Source organism: Pinus tabuliformis, chromosome 4_1 (assembly GCF_031772625.1).
Source record: "Pinus tabuliformis cultivar Carrire ecotype Pingquan chromosome 4_1, CPIR1, whole genome shotgun sequence".
In the NCBI taxonomy this organism is placed as follows: Eukaryota; Viridiplantae; Streptophyta; class Pinopsida; order Pinales; family Pinaceae; genus Pinus; species Pinus tabuliformis.
In genome coordinates this window covers 24,836,046-24,853,941 of record NC_142303.1, presented here as the reverse complement: position 1 = coordinate 24,853,941, position 17,896 = coordinate 24,836,046, and the positions used below count along the sequence as shown (strand labels likewise).

The following is a 17,896-nucleotide window of genomic DNA, read 5'->3' as shown; positions in this document are numbered from 1 at the left end:
AGAAATAAAACTCGCACTAAATCTGAAGTCCAAAAACTTGCGTCTCAATTTTCAAATAATTAAAACTTTTAATGCACACAATGCCCATAAAAAGGATATACCAATGCAGTAATAATGCCAATAATTAATAACAGTATAATAAACCCCAGAGGTGTTTATTAAAAAACCTTCAATTTTAGGTTGAGTGACAATGACTTCATTTTCATCGCCAAATGACAACATTTTCATGCTCGTATAAAACATGCCGAAACACGCCGAGAAGAAAGAGAGAAGGCTAACGCATTCGCCGGTTCATCTATTTCTTCTGTACACCAAATGACATGATCGTCTTCGCGTGCCACTGAGAACATGAAGATGAGGGCGCCTTCCAAAATGTTGAGTATAGCCGCCAGCACCCAGAAAGTCGATGTCGACAATCGCATGTCCCTCAGATATTACTACCGGATTGCTGATAATATGCTCAAACAGGTAATGCACATAATCTAATTTACGCCTGCAATTGTTTTCTTTCGGCAAAACATAATACGAATTTGGTAATTGACCATGGACTATGGATCTTACTTCATGCCCTAGCCCCTCTTGTTATGTTTAGCTAAATATCAACTCAATTCCATGCAGAATCTTTGAATTTAGGGTATTTGATTTCATAACTCGAAATTCTGTTGGTTCGCGAGAAACAAAATATCTCTTTTTTATTCTCAGGGTTACATTTTGGATTTTTTGAAAAATTGGTTTCGTGTGGTGGTAATTGCGTGGCAAAATTGGACCAGCAATTGCAATTTCAAATCTGTCTAAATTGCAGAGGGACATAGGTAATATAATCTTCAATGCCATGTTGAGATGCACATTATTGGGTTCTTTCAGTTCACAGAGATCGGAATTGTAATGTTCTTATCTTTTTATTTACGCCACAGAGGGATCCATTTTGTCTGCCCAGATCACAGTTAACAGGCTTGAAAAAATTGGTAGGTTCTCGAGGTGGGGAGTTTGGGGATATCGACTCTCGAGTAAAGCCGGAAAAATTCAGATAAATGTTCCAAAATATGGAATACAATTTTATACATTACTCATAAATTCAATTAATTTTAAAAATTGATAAATTTGACAAATATAGTAATTCAAAAAACTTACAAGAGAGATAAATATAACATCATCCGCTTGCTAGGTCATATGCTTGGAAGAGTTAAAATGTAAATTTAAACATATACAACATTAAAACATGCTCCAAGTCATTAACGGTGCCAGCATATTCATCTTATGGCTTACCAGTCTCAATAACATCATTACTAAAATCAGATCTTGTGATTATGAAGAATATTTAGGTTTGCTTTATCCAGATCTTGCATTCTTTTTAGAAAAAGTTAGGAGGTTTCGTCTGGATAGGTCTAGCTGAACCTGCTATCTAATGACGCTATTTCATTTATCTTTGGCTTTACATTGCTACAAGCGTGCATCTGGCAACTGTGGCAATAGCATTACAAGGTTATGCCGTTTGATTGTGCCCTGATGTGCCTATAATTTGTTCTAGCTAACTTCTTGTTGTCAATTGTGTCCAGGCGAACATATATAGGGAAGAGAAGAATCTAATTGACTTGTACATTATACTTCTGCGATTTTCAAGGTAGATTACACTCCTTTTTTAAAAATAAATATTGATTTCTGTGCTTGACATTGTAATGACAAAAAATGTGAAAGCGTGCTTTTGCTCCCTACAGAAGTCTGGCTATACACGCCACTGTATGTGTGCTGTGATGCCTATAATGTGCTGTTATAATCCAAATTAGTGCATCTTATATTGGATATTATAGGCTGGCATTATGCATTGACTGTTTCCATGAAAAGTAAATTCAAATTCAACTGTGTTGCACACAATTAGTCATTTGGTGCACTGTTCCTGAGATACAAGGATAGCTAACCCTAGGAATCCATCACTTGTTAATCTTTGCGAGAATTAAACTAACAAATATATGTTGGCTTTGGAATGTTACATTCATCACGTCATGAGCTATCTCTTGTATGTTATTTGGAACATAGCATTCAGTCACTGTTTAGCAATATTAATATAAGTATTATCTGAGGCATTTTTGTTTACTTTTTGTTTACAGTTTAATCACAGAAACTATACCACATCATCAAGACTATCAAACATCCTATCCAAAGGAGAAGGCAGAGTACAGAAAGGTAATTGTTATTTTTTGCTTAAAAATTGACATTCTGCATTTTTGAACCGCAGTTGGATCTCATAGTGCTGTCACATCATTGCATATCAGACATGTACTGGAGTCTGGAAGTTTTTTATTTTTTATTTTTTATTTTTATAAATTAATTTTAGCTTTCTTTTCACTGAAATAAAATAACTGTTTGCAGAAACTATTGAATGTTGTGAGTGAGCTGGAAGCACTAAAACCAGTGGTGCAACGACAAGTTGATGAACTGAACAAAACATACGCCAGTTCATCCTCTTCCAGAGGAGCTAGTGATGCTTCTTTGGAGTGGCCTCCCCGCAGGAACCAAGTTTTTCTAACCTATGAAAATGAGAAGGTACAATTTTTTGCTGGGTTTCCCATATGGCTAGTGCATCCATTTTATTTTGTCAGAAGTTATAGTAATCACATCTGTATCATGAGTGCTAGCATCAGACCTTAACACAACTTGTTCAGGAGGGTTATGGGAGCATTGGAGCGAATGGTACATCGCAAAATTCTTGGAAGGCTAATGGTCTTAGCAGGGATCGGTGGCCATCCTCTAACCGAATTGAAGACCGGTTCAACAAGTTGTAAGTATTGTGGCCTATTTGTGAAGCTAAAAGTACATCTATAATGCAGCAGATCATCTGAAAAGATCCTTAAAATGTGCATCTCATACCACATGCACAGATTTATTTATATATTTACATTCACCTTCATTTTTCACATTTGCCAAACGCAAGGAACTCCCTTCAGAATGAAACTCTAGTAGAGTCCAGGGGTATCATCCTAGTATTGCTGCATGTTTAGAATTACTCCTAGAAGTACACAATTGTAATATGACATGTTATTTATGACTCAGAGCTAACCTTAAAGAAGACATTCAACATTAAATTCTAATGCTCACCTACCCCTCACACAAGATGTTAATATTTGGATTGTGCCCATTGTGTCTTTTAGATGCTGGGATTGCTGTTTGTAGAAAGTGAGCCATTAAGTTTTTGAAGTTAATGTTCGTTTGTGTTTGAGTTTGTGCATATGGAAGTTTGTTTTCTGGGAGAGGGGGTTGAAAGTTAGGGACTGCCTGGTGGATGAATGAATCAAATTTCTTCCTCAAGATTGTCAGTTTGTACAACTCAAGCTTTCTTACATTCTGAACATTATGGATGCCTCCTTGTGCTGGGAAATTAAGTTGAACAGCATTTGCCCCAACAACCTGCTTGATGATTAAAGAACCATAATATAAAGGCTTCCATTTATGATGATGTTGCTTACATCTTTGCCTGTCAATTGATTCATAAACAAGGGACTTATAGCCCACTTACTTCACTAACACGGATAGTTTGCTGAATTAACTTTTTGATCTTTTTTTTTCTAAGTTGTCGAGATCTCTGTTCTTGGTTTAATTCTGAGTGCAATGATTCTTTAGGATTAGAGGTATGGCCTGCTCTCTGGTGTAACCTGCACACATCAACCAGCTAACAACACAATAGTAATCAGGCCAATAAAAACCAAGACTCTGCAATTACTCTATCATTGATAACACTGTCTTTGGTGCAAGTTGTTTGCATGTTAATATCCATCTGAACTGAGTCTATCAAGACGATCATGGCTGGGACTATGTGTGAAAATTTCTAAACTGAAATTCTACTGCAGCCACTGATTTATTTCACCTACTCATTATTCACAATAAGTTATTTATGAAATCCCTTCACCAAATATTAAAATAAATTCTACTTCAGTTATCACACAATCACCCAAAGAAAAAATACACGCACAAGAACCAATCACATCAACACAGTTGTTTTTGGACGATTGTCCCCGGGAAAACCCAATGTGGGAAAACCGATGTAGCAGATGAGGGCTTTATTAATCTAAAGCAGCAATTGCTTTTACAAGCAATGATTTTATAGAGAAATTGAAAGAAAACACCTGAGACTTTCTCTTTGAGACTTTCTGACACTTTGGAGACCCTGCTCCCACTCTTGCGTCACCTCTGCGTCACTCTGTGTCCCTTTGCGTGAGGGCTGCGTCTCTCTTCTAGACAGTGTCTCTCTCTGCGCTGTCTCCCACTGTCCTTGCATCACCTCCTCATTAGTCACTGCCTGTTGCTGATGCCCTCCTCTTCCTCCACCCTGCAACTCTCCCTCTGAAATCAATCTCCTTTACTTGAGAATCAATTTTTCTAGAGATACTGAGTATCTGCCGGTGTGTCTCCAAAAGATCCTCAAGTCTTCTCTTATACTTTTCCTGTTGACGAATCAACAGCTGAGATTAAGTCCCTAATCAACGGCTAAGATCAAAGCAAACTTGATCCTCGTCTCTTAGAAGCTTATCACCCTTATCTTTATTAATGCCAGTGTTGCCAAAATCGCAATAATATCGAAAAATCACGGTTTTTTGAAAATGGCGATATTATCGCCTGATTATTGCATGATTTTTTATTTTATTTTTTTCGCAAAAAATCCCGATCTTGAAATTATTGTGATTATTACGAAAAAATCGCGATTTTATGGGAAAAAATCTTTATTTTTTTTAATTATTATTATTAATTTTGTCGATTTTTTGATAAGGAGGAGCAACAGGAGGAGGAGGTGACACAACCTACCCAGGCTACCTCTGTCACCAGTAGAGGATGTGGTCTACCTCCTGTAGCTCCTAGTTCTTTAGCTTCTAGTGCACAGCAGAGTCCACTGCCAACTCCACTGGCATCTACATCTAGAGGGAAAGCTATTGCATTTTCTCGCAAGAGGGCCAGAGGAAATCAGTGGTATTAGTTATTTGGTTCATTTCATTGTATATGACATTATGACTCATGATATGAGATACATTATTATATTTTTTGTTGATATTTTGAGGTTGAGTTGGGACTCAGGAGTTAGGACTGACTATTCAGGACATGATTCATTGTTATGTGTGATGTAGCACTAGAAATGATATTACACATCTTATATATTAGTTTTTTTATCATATTTATGTGTCAATGTATTTATTTTATGTTGTAGATGCTTTAGATATTAAAAAAATTGAAAAAAATGAATGTTTTTGTATTTTACGATTTTTTCCCAATTTTTTCCCTCGCCGATATTATCCCAATAACGATTACTGCAACATTGATTAATACACATTAATATTTTTATTTTCCTAAGTTTAGACTTAGGAACCCATTAAAAATATTAATTATTTTAATAACTCCTCATCCGGGTGGAATTTCTCAAAATGATTTCTGGGTCTTGGATATCTCATGTGCCTTAGTCTCTCAAAATTTCAAGGCTAGAGCACATCCGATGCTACCAAAAGTCAACTTTATGCTTCTTTGATCACTCTATGGGCATGAAGGCTCTGCTCAGACCTGGCTTCAAGACCTGGTTACTGCTTTGGTACCATAGTATTCGAAATAGGCCAGTTCAAACCGAAAACCAGTTAAACTGGCTGGTTCATTGAGTGGAGGGACCGAACTGGTAGAAAAACCTGTTTTTTTGATCTGCACGGGCTAGCTTTTCCATTAACATTACCATGAAATTACTTAAGATGTTTGAGAGTGGTTTCAACCTCATTGGATTTCATATGGAGAAACTAGAGTTTTAGATATCACTCAAAATCCAACAGACTTAATGATTTTTAGGATTTCAAGATTTAGGGGATGGCAATGTTTACAATTGATTCTGTCATGCATGAGGGTATGAGATTGGCATTTGATCAAGAGAATGAAGCCTTTTAAGTACCTTGATGTTGGTGGCATTGATTATTGAGCTTCGTTGATGTTGGTGGTATTGCTTGTCGAACTCCTCTATCACGACCTTAAGAAAAATGTATCCTTCACTCAAATGAAAATAATTGGTTAGGCATGCTAAGCTTTTTCTACCATATTACAAGGTTGAGGAGATGAACCTTGATGTTGGTGGCATTGATTGTTGAACTTCGTTGATGTTGGTATTGCTTGTCGAACTCCTCTATCACGACCTTAAGAAAAATGTATCCTTCACTCAAAGGAAAATAATTGGTTAGGCATGCTAAGCTTTTTCTACCATATTACAAGGTTGAGGTGATGAACCTTGATGTTGGTGGCATTGATTGTTGAACTTCGTTGATGTTGGTGGTATTGCTTGTTGAACTCCTTTACCACAGCCTTAACAAAAATGTATCCTTCACTCAAAGGAAAATAATTGGTTAGGCATGTTAAGCTTTTTCTACCATATTACAAGGTTGAGGAGATAAACCTTGATGTTGGTGGCATTGATTGTTGAACTTCGTTGATGTTGGTGGTATTGCTTGTTGAACTCCTCTACCACGGCCTTAACAAAAATGTATCCTTCACTCTTAAAGGAAAATAATTGGTTAGGCATGCTAACCTTTTTCTACCATATTACAAGGTTGAGGAGATGAACACTTCACTCATACCAAAATCATTGGTTAGGCATGTTAAACATTTTCAATTTTCTATCATTTTATAAGCTTGAGCAATCCAAGTCTGAAGACTTTGAGCTAGATGACATTTTTGTGACTCTTGTTTATGATCCCATTTCTAGTAAGTGCTGAATCAATGATGAGTTTCAGAGTGATCATGTTGATTAGTGATTTGTAGTTTTGATGTCTAGTTTTGCTGCTGCTACTACTACTACTACTGAGGTTGCAAAGGGGTCTGAGGAGTCCTTAGACTCTAAGCCAGATGATGTTTATGTAGCTCATGTTGATGATCCCATGTCTAGTAGTGGTGATGAGTTTGATCATGTTGATCACTGATATTAATATAGACTTGTTGTCGGCCAGTGGCCCCGTAGCTTGTAGCATTGTTTTTGGACTCTAAAGGCCATTTAGAGCCTCATTAATTATGTATTTTGTTGCTGGTATGTATTGCACATGGTGCCATTTTGATATATTTACCTTTACATGGTATGTAGATGAGCAAACTTTGGTTTGGAATCATGGTTTTAAATCTTAAAATTATTTTTTTTCAATAAAAATTAACTATTTCAATTTTTTTTAAGAGCGGTTCATTGAGATCTGACCAGTTCAGTTTTTCCGGTTCTGGTTTGAATATCGGTTTGATAGATGGACCGGTCCGGTCACCGGTTCCGGTTTTGAATACTTTGTTTGGTACCATAAGCCAACAATAACCAGTAAAGAGTTCAAGTTATTCTTCGTATATTGCCAACAACCTCTGCTATATTAAAGTAACAATGCATAGTTGTTGGACTTGTTTCCAGACAAAATGAACAATGCTACCAGCTTACTATGCCTTGTTTGGACACTGAGAACTCAGCTCAGTGGACCAAAACAGGGAAATGCTCATTGATATGTTTATAATTTTATATTCTTCCAATTAATGGTTGTGTCATGAATCAAGCTTTCTTCAATAACTAGAATTTAGCACACCATGCTAATGCAAGGGAATGGCATATCTCATATCAAACTGTCCTCTATCTATACTCAACTCCCTTCAATTTGATTGCCAAGTCAATCACACATATAGGAGTTGGCAGCTAAGCAAAACACATATATGGATTAATACATGTGAGAAAAGGCTTTATTATATAATCCGTGCTTGATATAAAACTCAGCTCAGTAGACTATTCATGTGCTTCCAATGGTCTACTTCAAAATTCAAGCTTGGAGTATGTGGCATGAATTACCACCCTAGCACATGGGACAAAACAAGAAACTCCATCGACTCATGCACAGGCAGAGAAAGGATGACCACACAGGAATGAAGAGGTCACTGGTCTGCTAGGAATAAGGTTTTTACGGCCCAAGTATGACATCAATATTGTAAAATCGTCCTGTAGGTGGATTCAATTTGTTGCTGGGGCGATTTACGGCATCTAAATTTTAAAATGACTACAGGCAGCATTTGATCCTTCAGAAACTAGATGATGTAGCAGCCATAGCAATCAAGCAAGACGTTTTTCCACTCTCCAACAGTCAATAAACAAAGAACCAGAATTGGAAACTCTCTAGTACCAAGTATAAAAGTAGAGACATTACCTTGTCCACAGCTCACAAGGTGCATCCGCAAACCACACCAGGCCTTAAAGGGACTGTGGCCAGTCGACAAATGAGGAGCCTTGTTGTCACCGTCTTGCATTACAAATGTTATTTAATATTAACAATACCCTTCTGACTGCTATTGAAATTCGTCATCAGTCTTTTGAGAGTGATGATAAATTTGAACAGCAGTCAGAAAGGTATTATATTGAATAACCTTTGTTTGACTATTCATTTCTGTTAAAAGTAGAAACTTCAGTTGGCAAGCCATCATTTCTGCAAAACCTTCCAAGAGTGGCTGAGAAATTGAGAATCCTGATAAGAAATGATAAATAGAGGAAACCCAAAATGTCTCCAGACATGCTGGAACTGTGTTGCTGTCAGTGCACCAACAATTCTGTTGGAATGAATACAGATGGCCATTTTAGAAAATTGATAAACTGTGATAGAGATACAATCATGCTGTCGAGTAGTTAGGGTGCTTGACACATAATGCAGATGGCACACATTTGCACACTTATTAACGCACACCTGATAATTATTGCATGTCCTTCATAATATGTCATTACAATTTTCTCTTAGTACATGCAAATAACTATATTACTCTGTGATGACCATTTTAGGGCTAACAGAGCGCTCATGCAGATTGAACTGCTTTTAGTAACGTATTTAATCTTTCAGCTGTTCTCTGTTCAGTTGGGCAGTTATTGCTGCATTTTCTGTTTTAGGAATATAGTTTTTCTTCTGAGCCATGCCTCCTGCATTGTGGATGGACAGAACTTTTTCTATACCTCCACCAAAGGAAGAAACATTATCAAGACACTCCTTGCTAGGACCAAATGGACTCCGTGGTCAATGGCAAGCACCCATTAGTGGTACAAGGGTATGTTAACTATAATGCTCTGAAATTCTGGTTCTTTTGGCTATAAGTTGTAATTGACAATTATGTATTAATTGTTCCAAACTCACGACTGGATGCAGGTGCAATATCCCAGCCATGGTGATTTGACTCCAATTGAAATACCAAGGTTAGGTTCTTAACTTTTCTCCTTAGAGAGTAGTGAGTATGGTTATTATTTTGATTATGCGAAAGCTCTGAGTGTGAAGTATCTACAACTTTTCAGAGCCTGAATTTTATTGTGAAGGTTTATTTTCATGTTGAAAATGTTTGTCCTAAGGATTTCTTCTACCTTTAGTTTTCTTTATGCTCATTCTGATTTACACTTATGTTAATTTTTGATCTCTATTTATGAAAAGCTTTGAACAAACTGGACAAAATAATCTTCCAATAATAGAGGCAGGCAGTTTGTCAACATCTCAAAGCACTGGACCAGAATTATTTCCTTCATTGGAAGCTAATTCAACGCCTCAAGTGAATGAGTTGTCATCTCTTTCCACATATGGCTCCGTTGAGACTTCTATTATTCCAAATATTGTGAGACAACCTTCTCCTCCGCCTGTCCTTGCTCCTGTACAAAACTTACCTGCTGGACTGGACGCATTGACGCATGTTTCTCATTTGAATGTGGCTGATCCTAGACCTGGTCCTGCAAAATTGTTACAAGATGATCTGGCAAAGTCTAAAAGTCCACAAACTGTACAAATTGTAAGCCTCCAGTTGCCAGATCTCTTTCAATACTTCTGAATCCATGCAAAGTTGCATCTGCACTTTTTTAAAACGTTAGGAAAACATAGTTGTATTCAATTTTTAGAAGTACAGTAGTAATGTGTCCTTTGAAATGTGATATGCAGTCAGTTAAAATGATGGATGAGTTCATGAGCCTTGCCAAGTCCAATACTCAAAAAAATTTGGAAACATGCGGTGTTCTTGCAGGGTCACTCGTAAGTTTTTAAGTTATTCTTCAAAAGTGGATATTAAGTTGGTGTTGCTGATGGAGATGCATTTGGATTTGATTAAGCTTTACTTTATGGACATGATTGTTACAAACTGATACTCTGTACTTCCTTTTCAGAAAAAAAGAACATTTTTTGTCACAACTCTTATTATTCCAAAGCAGGAATCAACGTCTGATTCAGTGAGTTTGAATTGAGCATTATTTTTTTTTTTCTGCAATGTATATGAAATACAGTTGATTAAATCTATCAAATTCTTTATTGTGGCCAGTGTCAGACTATGAATGAGGAAGAGATATATGATGTCCAAGACAAGCGTTCTCTTTTCCCTCTCGGATGGATTCATGTAAGTAGTTTTGTCTTTATTTTCTTTTAAGTTTCAAGACTGTAAATGTCTGTTACAGTCGTTGGCAGTGCTAATTTCCAGCTATGCATATACAGTCCAGGCATATGTGTCACATCTGTAATGCTAATAAACTAAACTGGAAAATATTTAAGTTCATAAAAAAAAAGAAAAAAAAGTAATAATCATAATCATAATAATCAAATATCTAATCACAAACTAAACCAGTGTAGATCCATGTTAATCCCAGATCTTTTAAGTACTGATAAGTTTGTGCTTCCATTTTTTTTGATCCCTTTCATTGCTTATTAGATCTTGGGTCAAGATGGATTGCTGACTGTATATAAGGTGGGGTCTTTTACAACGAAATCTTGCACTCTCAAATAATGTAAAGTCCTAAGCATAAGGCACTAGGTTTGTGCACCTAGGAAGGCTGCCCACTATCACCATACTAGCTCTTCTTCACACTTTGGTTGTCTCTTCTCTAACTCAAAGGGCACTACCCTAAAGATATGATTGCTAAGCCATAGACTGGAGGCTCAAGGTGATTTTTGTGAAGAGTTAGCGTAAGAATCACAAATGGTTGAGCTGAGAGGCTCATTCTGCAGCCCAGTATGAGGGGATGTGTAAGTTTGTCCGTCCGTCCATTGAGTTGACATGTGCCCTTTAAAATAAAAATAAAAAATTACACTCTAAATAGAAAAATAATAAGTTTGCACGTGATGAAATTTGATCCCTCTCGGCTCATGTTAGATCTGTACTTAAGATGGATCTATGCTGGTTGCAGTAAAAGTGGAATAAATGAGTGCTGTGGATTAGGAATATAAAAGTTGAAACCCCGAGTGCTTAATCACACCTTGGGCGAATGGAGTTATGGGAGTATAAATCAAAGAGGGCAAGTGCATGAGAATGTAAGGCAGCGAGGCCTGCTATTAACCTTAGCTTGCGGACTTATATAACAGAAAATTACCTTGGAAGGGTAGAGGTGCCATACCTAGCATTTGTTATGAACAATGTTGCACGAAGCGGGGACGTTTTTTGAAGCAGATCCATGGAAGCGTCATTTCCCAAAAATCTAGGAAGCGAAGTGTCTACTATATATATATATATTTATATTTTTTGCATTTATATTAAAAAACATCCAAACTAGCAAATTAGTTGTGGAAGATATGGAAACATGCATATTTGTACATATATCAAGATAGATATGGCATCCATTGTACATTAATAATTAATTATTCGAGCATCAACCATCTAGAATCTAGATTTTTCTCCTCTTGTCTAGCCTTTGCCTCTACCTCGATTGTCTAGGGCCTAGGGATATTAGTCAACATTGCCGAATTTTGATCAAACTACCTAATCGAAGCCTTAAAATATGGTAGAAAAAGCTTAACATGCTTGATCGATAATTTTGACCTGATTGAAAGGTAATTTTTTGCTAAGGGCATGACAAAGGAGTTCAACAATTAACACCACCAACACTAGGGTACATATAGGGCTTGGTGCTCTTGATTAAATGCCAATCACATACCCTAATACATGATATAATCTAATGAAATGCCACAATCCCATTGATCTTGAATTCCTGAAAACTGTTAAGTCTGCTGAATTTTGAATAGGATATGAAATTCTATTTTCTCCATATGAAGTCCGATGAGGTTGGAACCACTCTCAAACATCTTGAGTCATTTCATGGTAATGTTAAAAATTTAAGTAAAAGGATGAAAATGAAAGATAAAGGAGAATGTCACTTTTACTTTAAGAATTTAACATTACCATGAGGGAGCATCTAGGAAGCATCTAAGGAGCATCAAGGGAGCACGTTGGGAGTGTCCGAGAAGCCCCTGTGGAATTGTCTGTCTCCTTTCGGATTCGCTCAGGATCTGTAGGGATTCGTGCTCGATCTGTTGTTGAATCTGCAGTTCGGAAATCCGGAATCGAGGATCGGGTTGACACGGTTTTGAATTTCTAGGAAACGTCTTTACCGGTCCAATCCGTGGTGCTGGACTTTCGAATCGTGGATCCCCTATGGACCCGTACGGGATGCAGTTCTCGGTTTGGATCCTTGGAGGGAGGGGGGCATTTCCTGCAACTATGGTCATGAACTCGAGTTTATGTTAGTCTAGCAAAAAATAGGTTTTTTTATGGTAGGCTAACCTAACAATTATAGGAGTAAGAAGGTTGAAAATTTGTGTTGCTCTATCCATAATGAAACGTGGTTCATTATAAAGGCAAACTAACTCCATGACAAATCAAACAAATAATACAATATTGTAGTAGTTAGATCTCTCATCAATCCATGGTTGATCATTGTTACAACAAATGAACATTAGCCCCTCAAAGGCAATTCACCCTCATCCAAAATTAATATTAGTATGCGCCAAATAATGTTCATGAAGTTATTGTACCACTAAAATTAGGCATCAAATCAAGTGAAATTTGCCCTCCAAGAATGTGAATGCATTCAACAACTTCAGTCCTCCAAATAGAAAGTAGATTATCTCTCAACAAGTGCATCTTTCAAGACAAAAAAAAAATAACAAGAAGAAGCCTTACATATGTGCACCTTTCAAGAATAATCTCCAAAGATAGAAAGAAGACCAAGTACAAGAGTATGCCAAGCCACACCGGTGACCCTCCTCATGTGCCACATGCCTACCAATAAAAAATTGCATAACCATCCCAATTTAAATAATATATAATGCAAAGTCAAAGAGGTGAGGGTGCTCTCCAATGAAGGTCAACAAATGCCAAGTGTAGCTGAAATATTCATGTAGTTAAGATGAGAGAACCCCTAGGAGAGCTATGCCTTAGAAAAGCATGTCGTGTAACTACCTCAACCACCCAACAACTCATTTAATATTCTCCTTGTGTAGTGTGCCCTAGGAGAATGTGCCAAGGTGGTTAGAATTCATTAATGAAATACTCCATATGTCATGTCATAATAGTGTCCAACCAACCCAAGAGAGTGCATCCTAGATGTTAAATCCCCTGATACCAACCCAAATTTATTTTCTCATGACAATTTTTTATTTCCAACATTTATTTAATTAATCAAATAAATTTTGAATTACTACTAAAAAATAAAATCAATTGTATTTTAACCCCGAGAAATTATATGCAGCAGAAATAAAAATTCAGAGAGATCAATCACACATTGCAACAAATAAATACCCACAACAATTCTCCATCATTCATTAATTTGGAAAATTAGGGTTTTCGACCCACAAAGTATTACAAGGAAAAATACAATTGTTGGAACCTGTAACTCGACCCCCATTGGATGAATTTAGCCCAAGGAAATTTGACCTCTTGGAAATCCACCTCTGAAGGAATATGGCTTGGAGAAATTCGGCCCAATAATTTGTCGGGAAATCAACCTTGCACCTTCCCTACGAGCTGGCACTATGCCTCAGGAAATTTGGCCTCCAACAAATCGACTTCTCCAATTAAATTGACCTCCCTCTCTTTAGCAACTCGGCCCTGCAATATCCAACAACTTAGCCTCTTGGATACACCCTCGAATTCTCCTGTAGTCTTCCTCCTCTGTGTTTCAATCTATTGAGCCACTCGCACTAGAGAAAATCACTTTCTCTTGTTGTGTCTCCTCATGCGAGTCTTCACCTCTTTCTTAGGCTTCTTTTTATGATCTTCATTAAGCCAAAATCCTTAGACCTAATCTCCCTTCTAGAAGATCTTGGAGATCAATGGTTGATATCATTTCCAAGTCACTTAAATAATTAAATTATTTATCCTTAGAAAATGACTTAATAGTCCACAATAATTATTTGACTTTAATTATTGTACTTTTCCTAAGTTAGACTTAGGAAAGAAGACATAAATCACTTACTCCACCAAGCAAGCACCTAAAGAGGCAATAAATCATCTTCCACATGCTAAGACACCAAGCCTATGTAGAAGACCTTCCAAAGCTACTATAAGCTTCAACACTCCCTCCTAGCAAGGAAAGGATTCTCCACCACCCCCAACTTATCTCGGTACTTCACAAACTTCCCTTTCACTAGAGGCTTAATGAGAATATCTGCCACCTGCTCCTCTGTGGAAATGTATTGCAGTCTCACAACACCTCTCTGGACCCTGTCTCTGATGAAGTGATATCTAATATTGATATTCTTGGACCTGTCATGAAACACAAGATTTTTAGAGAGCTTAATGCAACTTTGATTATCACAGTGAATTATTGTTGGCCCCATCTCAATATCAAATAATCTTGCAGGTATCTGGTGAAGCCACACTGTGTCACAACTCGCCATACTCGCTGCCATGTACTCTACATTTGCTGAACTAAGTGCCACTGACTATTTCTTTCTGTTGTACCACGAGATCATGGCTGATCCCAAGTTGAAACAACACCTTGATGTGGATTTTCTGTCCACAACACTCTCAACCCAATCAAAATATGTGTGCCCCTATAGCTCCACTCCACCAACTTTGACATATCTTAGCCCAAAGTACACCGTATGTTGCAGGTACCTTAGCACTTGCTTCGTTGCCACCCAATGAACTTGTCTTGTCTCCACCATGAACTCGCTGAGTGTGTTCACATCAAAACATACGTCAGACCTAGTGTTGACCAGAGACATCGATGACCTTATCAGCTGCCTATACAGTGTGGGATCCACCAACTCACCTTTAGAAGCACTCAACTTCTTTAGGTTAGTGATCATCGGTGTAGGTATAGGCTTGCAATCCTCCATCCTGAATCTCCTCAAGATCTTAACCAAATGTCACATGGTTCGGGTTCGAGTTCGAGTTTGGCAATGATAAAGTTCGATTTGAATTCGAATTTGTCTATGAAGTTCAGATAAGGTTCGCCATTAGTTTCGTCCATATATATGTGATTTATATATATTTATAATTAATATTATATTTTATATTAATAAATTTATAATTTTTTATATAAATATAAATTATATTTATTTATAACATATATAGTATACAATTTTTTTTTAATTTATAACATACTTTTCTTGAACCAATTTATTCACCATAAACAAGAGCATAGGAAAAGGTGGTCGTTTCATATGTTTACACAACACAGGTACGACCAAGAATACCTAAGATGTATAGTTCGATCAGAGGGCTGATTGAGTCAACAACTGTTGGGGCCTATAGTAATGAAAAAGTGGAGAAGCGAGTTTGCCTCATTTAGAATTATCCCCCAACTTTTGAAGGTTGCGGTATAGGGTTTGGTGGTGCTCCTTCGTTGGTTCCAGAGCCTTCCATTGTGCTTGGCCTTCGCAATTTTTTTTTTTATGTTGGACGAATACTTGACGAATAAAATAAAGTGTAGCTCCTCCTCTGCCTCGACTTTGTTCGAATAGGTGAGATTTTAACCTTGACTTGTAACTTGCAACCTAGATTCACAACTCTTGTGCTATTTACAGATGGACAACTACACTTGTAACCCAAATCCGTAGCTTTTGTGTGAATTTAGCTTGATAACAAAAATCCGTGTGATTTTATTTTCGACCAGTAGCCTGCTCACCTTTTTGCACCACCTGGCTTACAACCAAATGAACTTAAACAAAGTTTATGTAATGTAACCTGGTCGTCGAGAGTTTTTTTGTTGTTGCAGCTGTGGCTTGGCCTCGAACTTGAGTTTTTTTTTACGTCCCATAACCTACTCACCTAGGGATTCTCTAGGTCGCTTAGCCCTCGAACCGATGGACTTAAACAAATTTTTATGGAAATCGAGGTTTATCGAATTTCAAACCTCGAGGTTCAAGTCTGGCGAACCCTGTGACATAGATGTTAACTACATACTTTCCCTGCCCAAGAAAAATCTCTCTTGGCTACTGCCACACCTCCAATCCTGAAAAGTAGTGCATCAAGTTGATGTCCATCTCAAATTCTGAAGCAGATATTCCTTGGACATCCCTATGAGCTTCTCCAATCCTGTTAAGAAAATACCATCCACTTAAAGTACCCAAATGAGCGGCTCATCCTCAACAAGTACATAGAACAAGTTAGTGTTTGCCTCGTTCTTGGTGAAACACAAACCCAAAAGATATCCATCGATCCTGGTGTACCATGTGCGTGGAGCCTGCTTCAACCCATAAAGGGCCTTCTTCAATCTGCATACATGAGATTCTCTCCCATGCACCACAAAGCCCTGAGGTTGCTCAATATACACCTCCTCCTCAATCACCTCGTTGAGGAAAGCAGTCTTCACATCCATCTGATGTATCTACCACCCCATCTTTGTAGTAATGGACATAACAACTCTAATGGATGCATACCTGACAACAGGTGCAAATGTCTCCTTGTAATCCATTCCCTCTCGCCACTAACCTCGCTTTATACTTCTTGACACTGCCATCAACTGCATATTTGATCTTATAGATCCATCGAGAAGTGACCATAGACTTTTCCTTCGGTTTGGGCATTATGTCATATACATCATTCCTCATGATGGAGCTATACACATCCACCATGACATCCCTCTAGACCTGCTCGTATACAACCTCCACAAAAGTGGAAGGCTCAGACTCACTGATGCAACTTGACATCCTGACTAATTATTACTTTCCTTTGTCCTGGAATGTAGACTCGGTAGGCCTTTGAGATCTCACAGTAGCCAACGAATATGCCCCTTTCTGACCAGGGCCCCAACTTAGTCCTCTTCTCCGTGGGAACGTGGACATATACTGGACTATCGAAGATGCGCAAATGGCTTACATCTTGTTTCACTACTGTAAACATCTTCTTCCAAGTTGTATATGTGCAGAACAAGAGTCCTCATAGGTTCCGTGAGCCTTCTTCATCATATGGGAACCCATGATTGTCCCAACCCCTGGCGGGCGATGAATCAATCCATTAAAAAGGGGATTCCATTGCTATATCTTACACATCATGCTCTAATCCCTTGAGCCCCGAGTAGTTAACCAAAGAAAATAATAAAAAGGCAAAAGGCATATAAATAAGGGTGGAAAAATAAGGGCTGGGGCACCTCATGTACCACGTTTGCTCCCTTCTACATATTATAAACCCAAGTGTGGGCTTCCCTCTTATTAGCTACCCTTGTACCCCAACATGTGGCCCAGGGTTGCTCCTTTTCATCCCCTACTTCATCCACCTATCTGTCACGTGCCACCACCTTTTGACGAATGTACCTTGACTATATTATCTCCTTTAGAGGTAGAGACCACCTTATAGGATACTTGGTTAACCCCATTAGGAGTTAAGGAGACATTGGCACATCTCGAAGCCCATTATGGAATGGCAGGCCATTATGAAGTCCCCACATGTGGTCCATGATTAGGTAAGCTCATTTACTTGATTTCTCTAATGACTTGTTGTACTAAAAGGCTAGGGGACGCATTGGATCTTATGTAGGATTGCAGATGGTTTTCGTTTGGGTTTGGTCTCCCTATATGGGGACCTAATCCTCTAGAGGGCTACATTGACACATATAGGGTGAGCGTTGAGAGCCATGGGCCTCCACAACGACAAATTGCATTTCATGGATCCCCACAACCATTCAGAGATTGCTCATGGTTCACTT

General features: G+C 37.9%; 1 protein-coding gene across 1 annotated transcript in view; it reads left to right on the top strand.

The window, feature by feature from the left end:
* Positions 1–208: 208 nt before the first annotated feature.
* The window catches only part of LOC149174009 (AMSH-like ubiquitin thioesterase 1), a 76,914-nt gene continuing 59,226 nt past the window's right edge, over positions 209–17,896 (top strand). Inside the window, exons 1-11 of the mRNA XM_089419134.1 lie at positions 209–468; positions 1,557–1,621; positions 2,106–2,181; positions 2,368–2,541; positions 2,661–2,776; positions 8,949–9,054; positions 9,153–9,199; positions 9,429–9,777; positions 9,924–10,013; positions 10,145–10,207; positions 10,297–10,371. Of these exons, the coding sequence (XP_089275260.1) occupies positions 349–468; positions 1,557–1,621; positions 2,106–2,181; positions 2,368–2,541; positions 2,661–2,776; positions 8,949–9,054; positions 9,153–9,199; positions 9,429–9,777; positions 9,924–10,013; positions 10,145–10,207; positions 10,297–10,371 (1,281 nt within the window). The 5' untranslated portion in view covers positions 209–348. The remainder of the gene's footprint in view (positions 469–1,556; positions 1,622–2,105; positions 2,182–2,367; positions 2,542–2,660; positions 2,777–8,948; positions 9,055–9,152; positions 9,200–9,428; positions 9,778–9,923; positions 10,014–10,144; positions 10,208–10,296; positions 10,372–17,896) is intronic.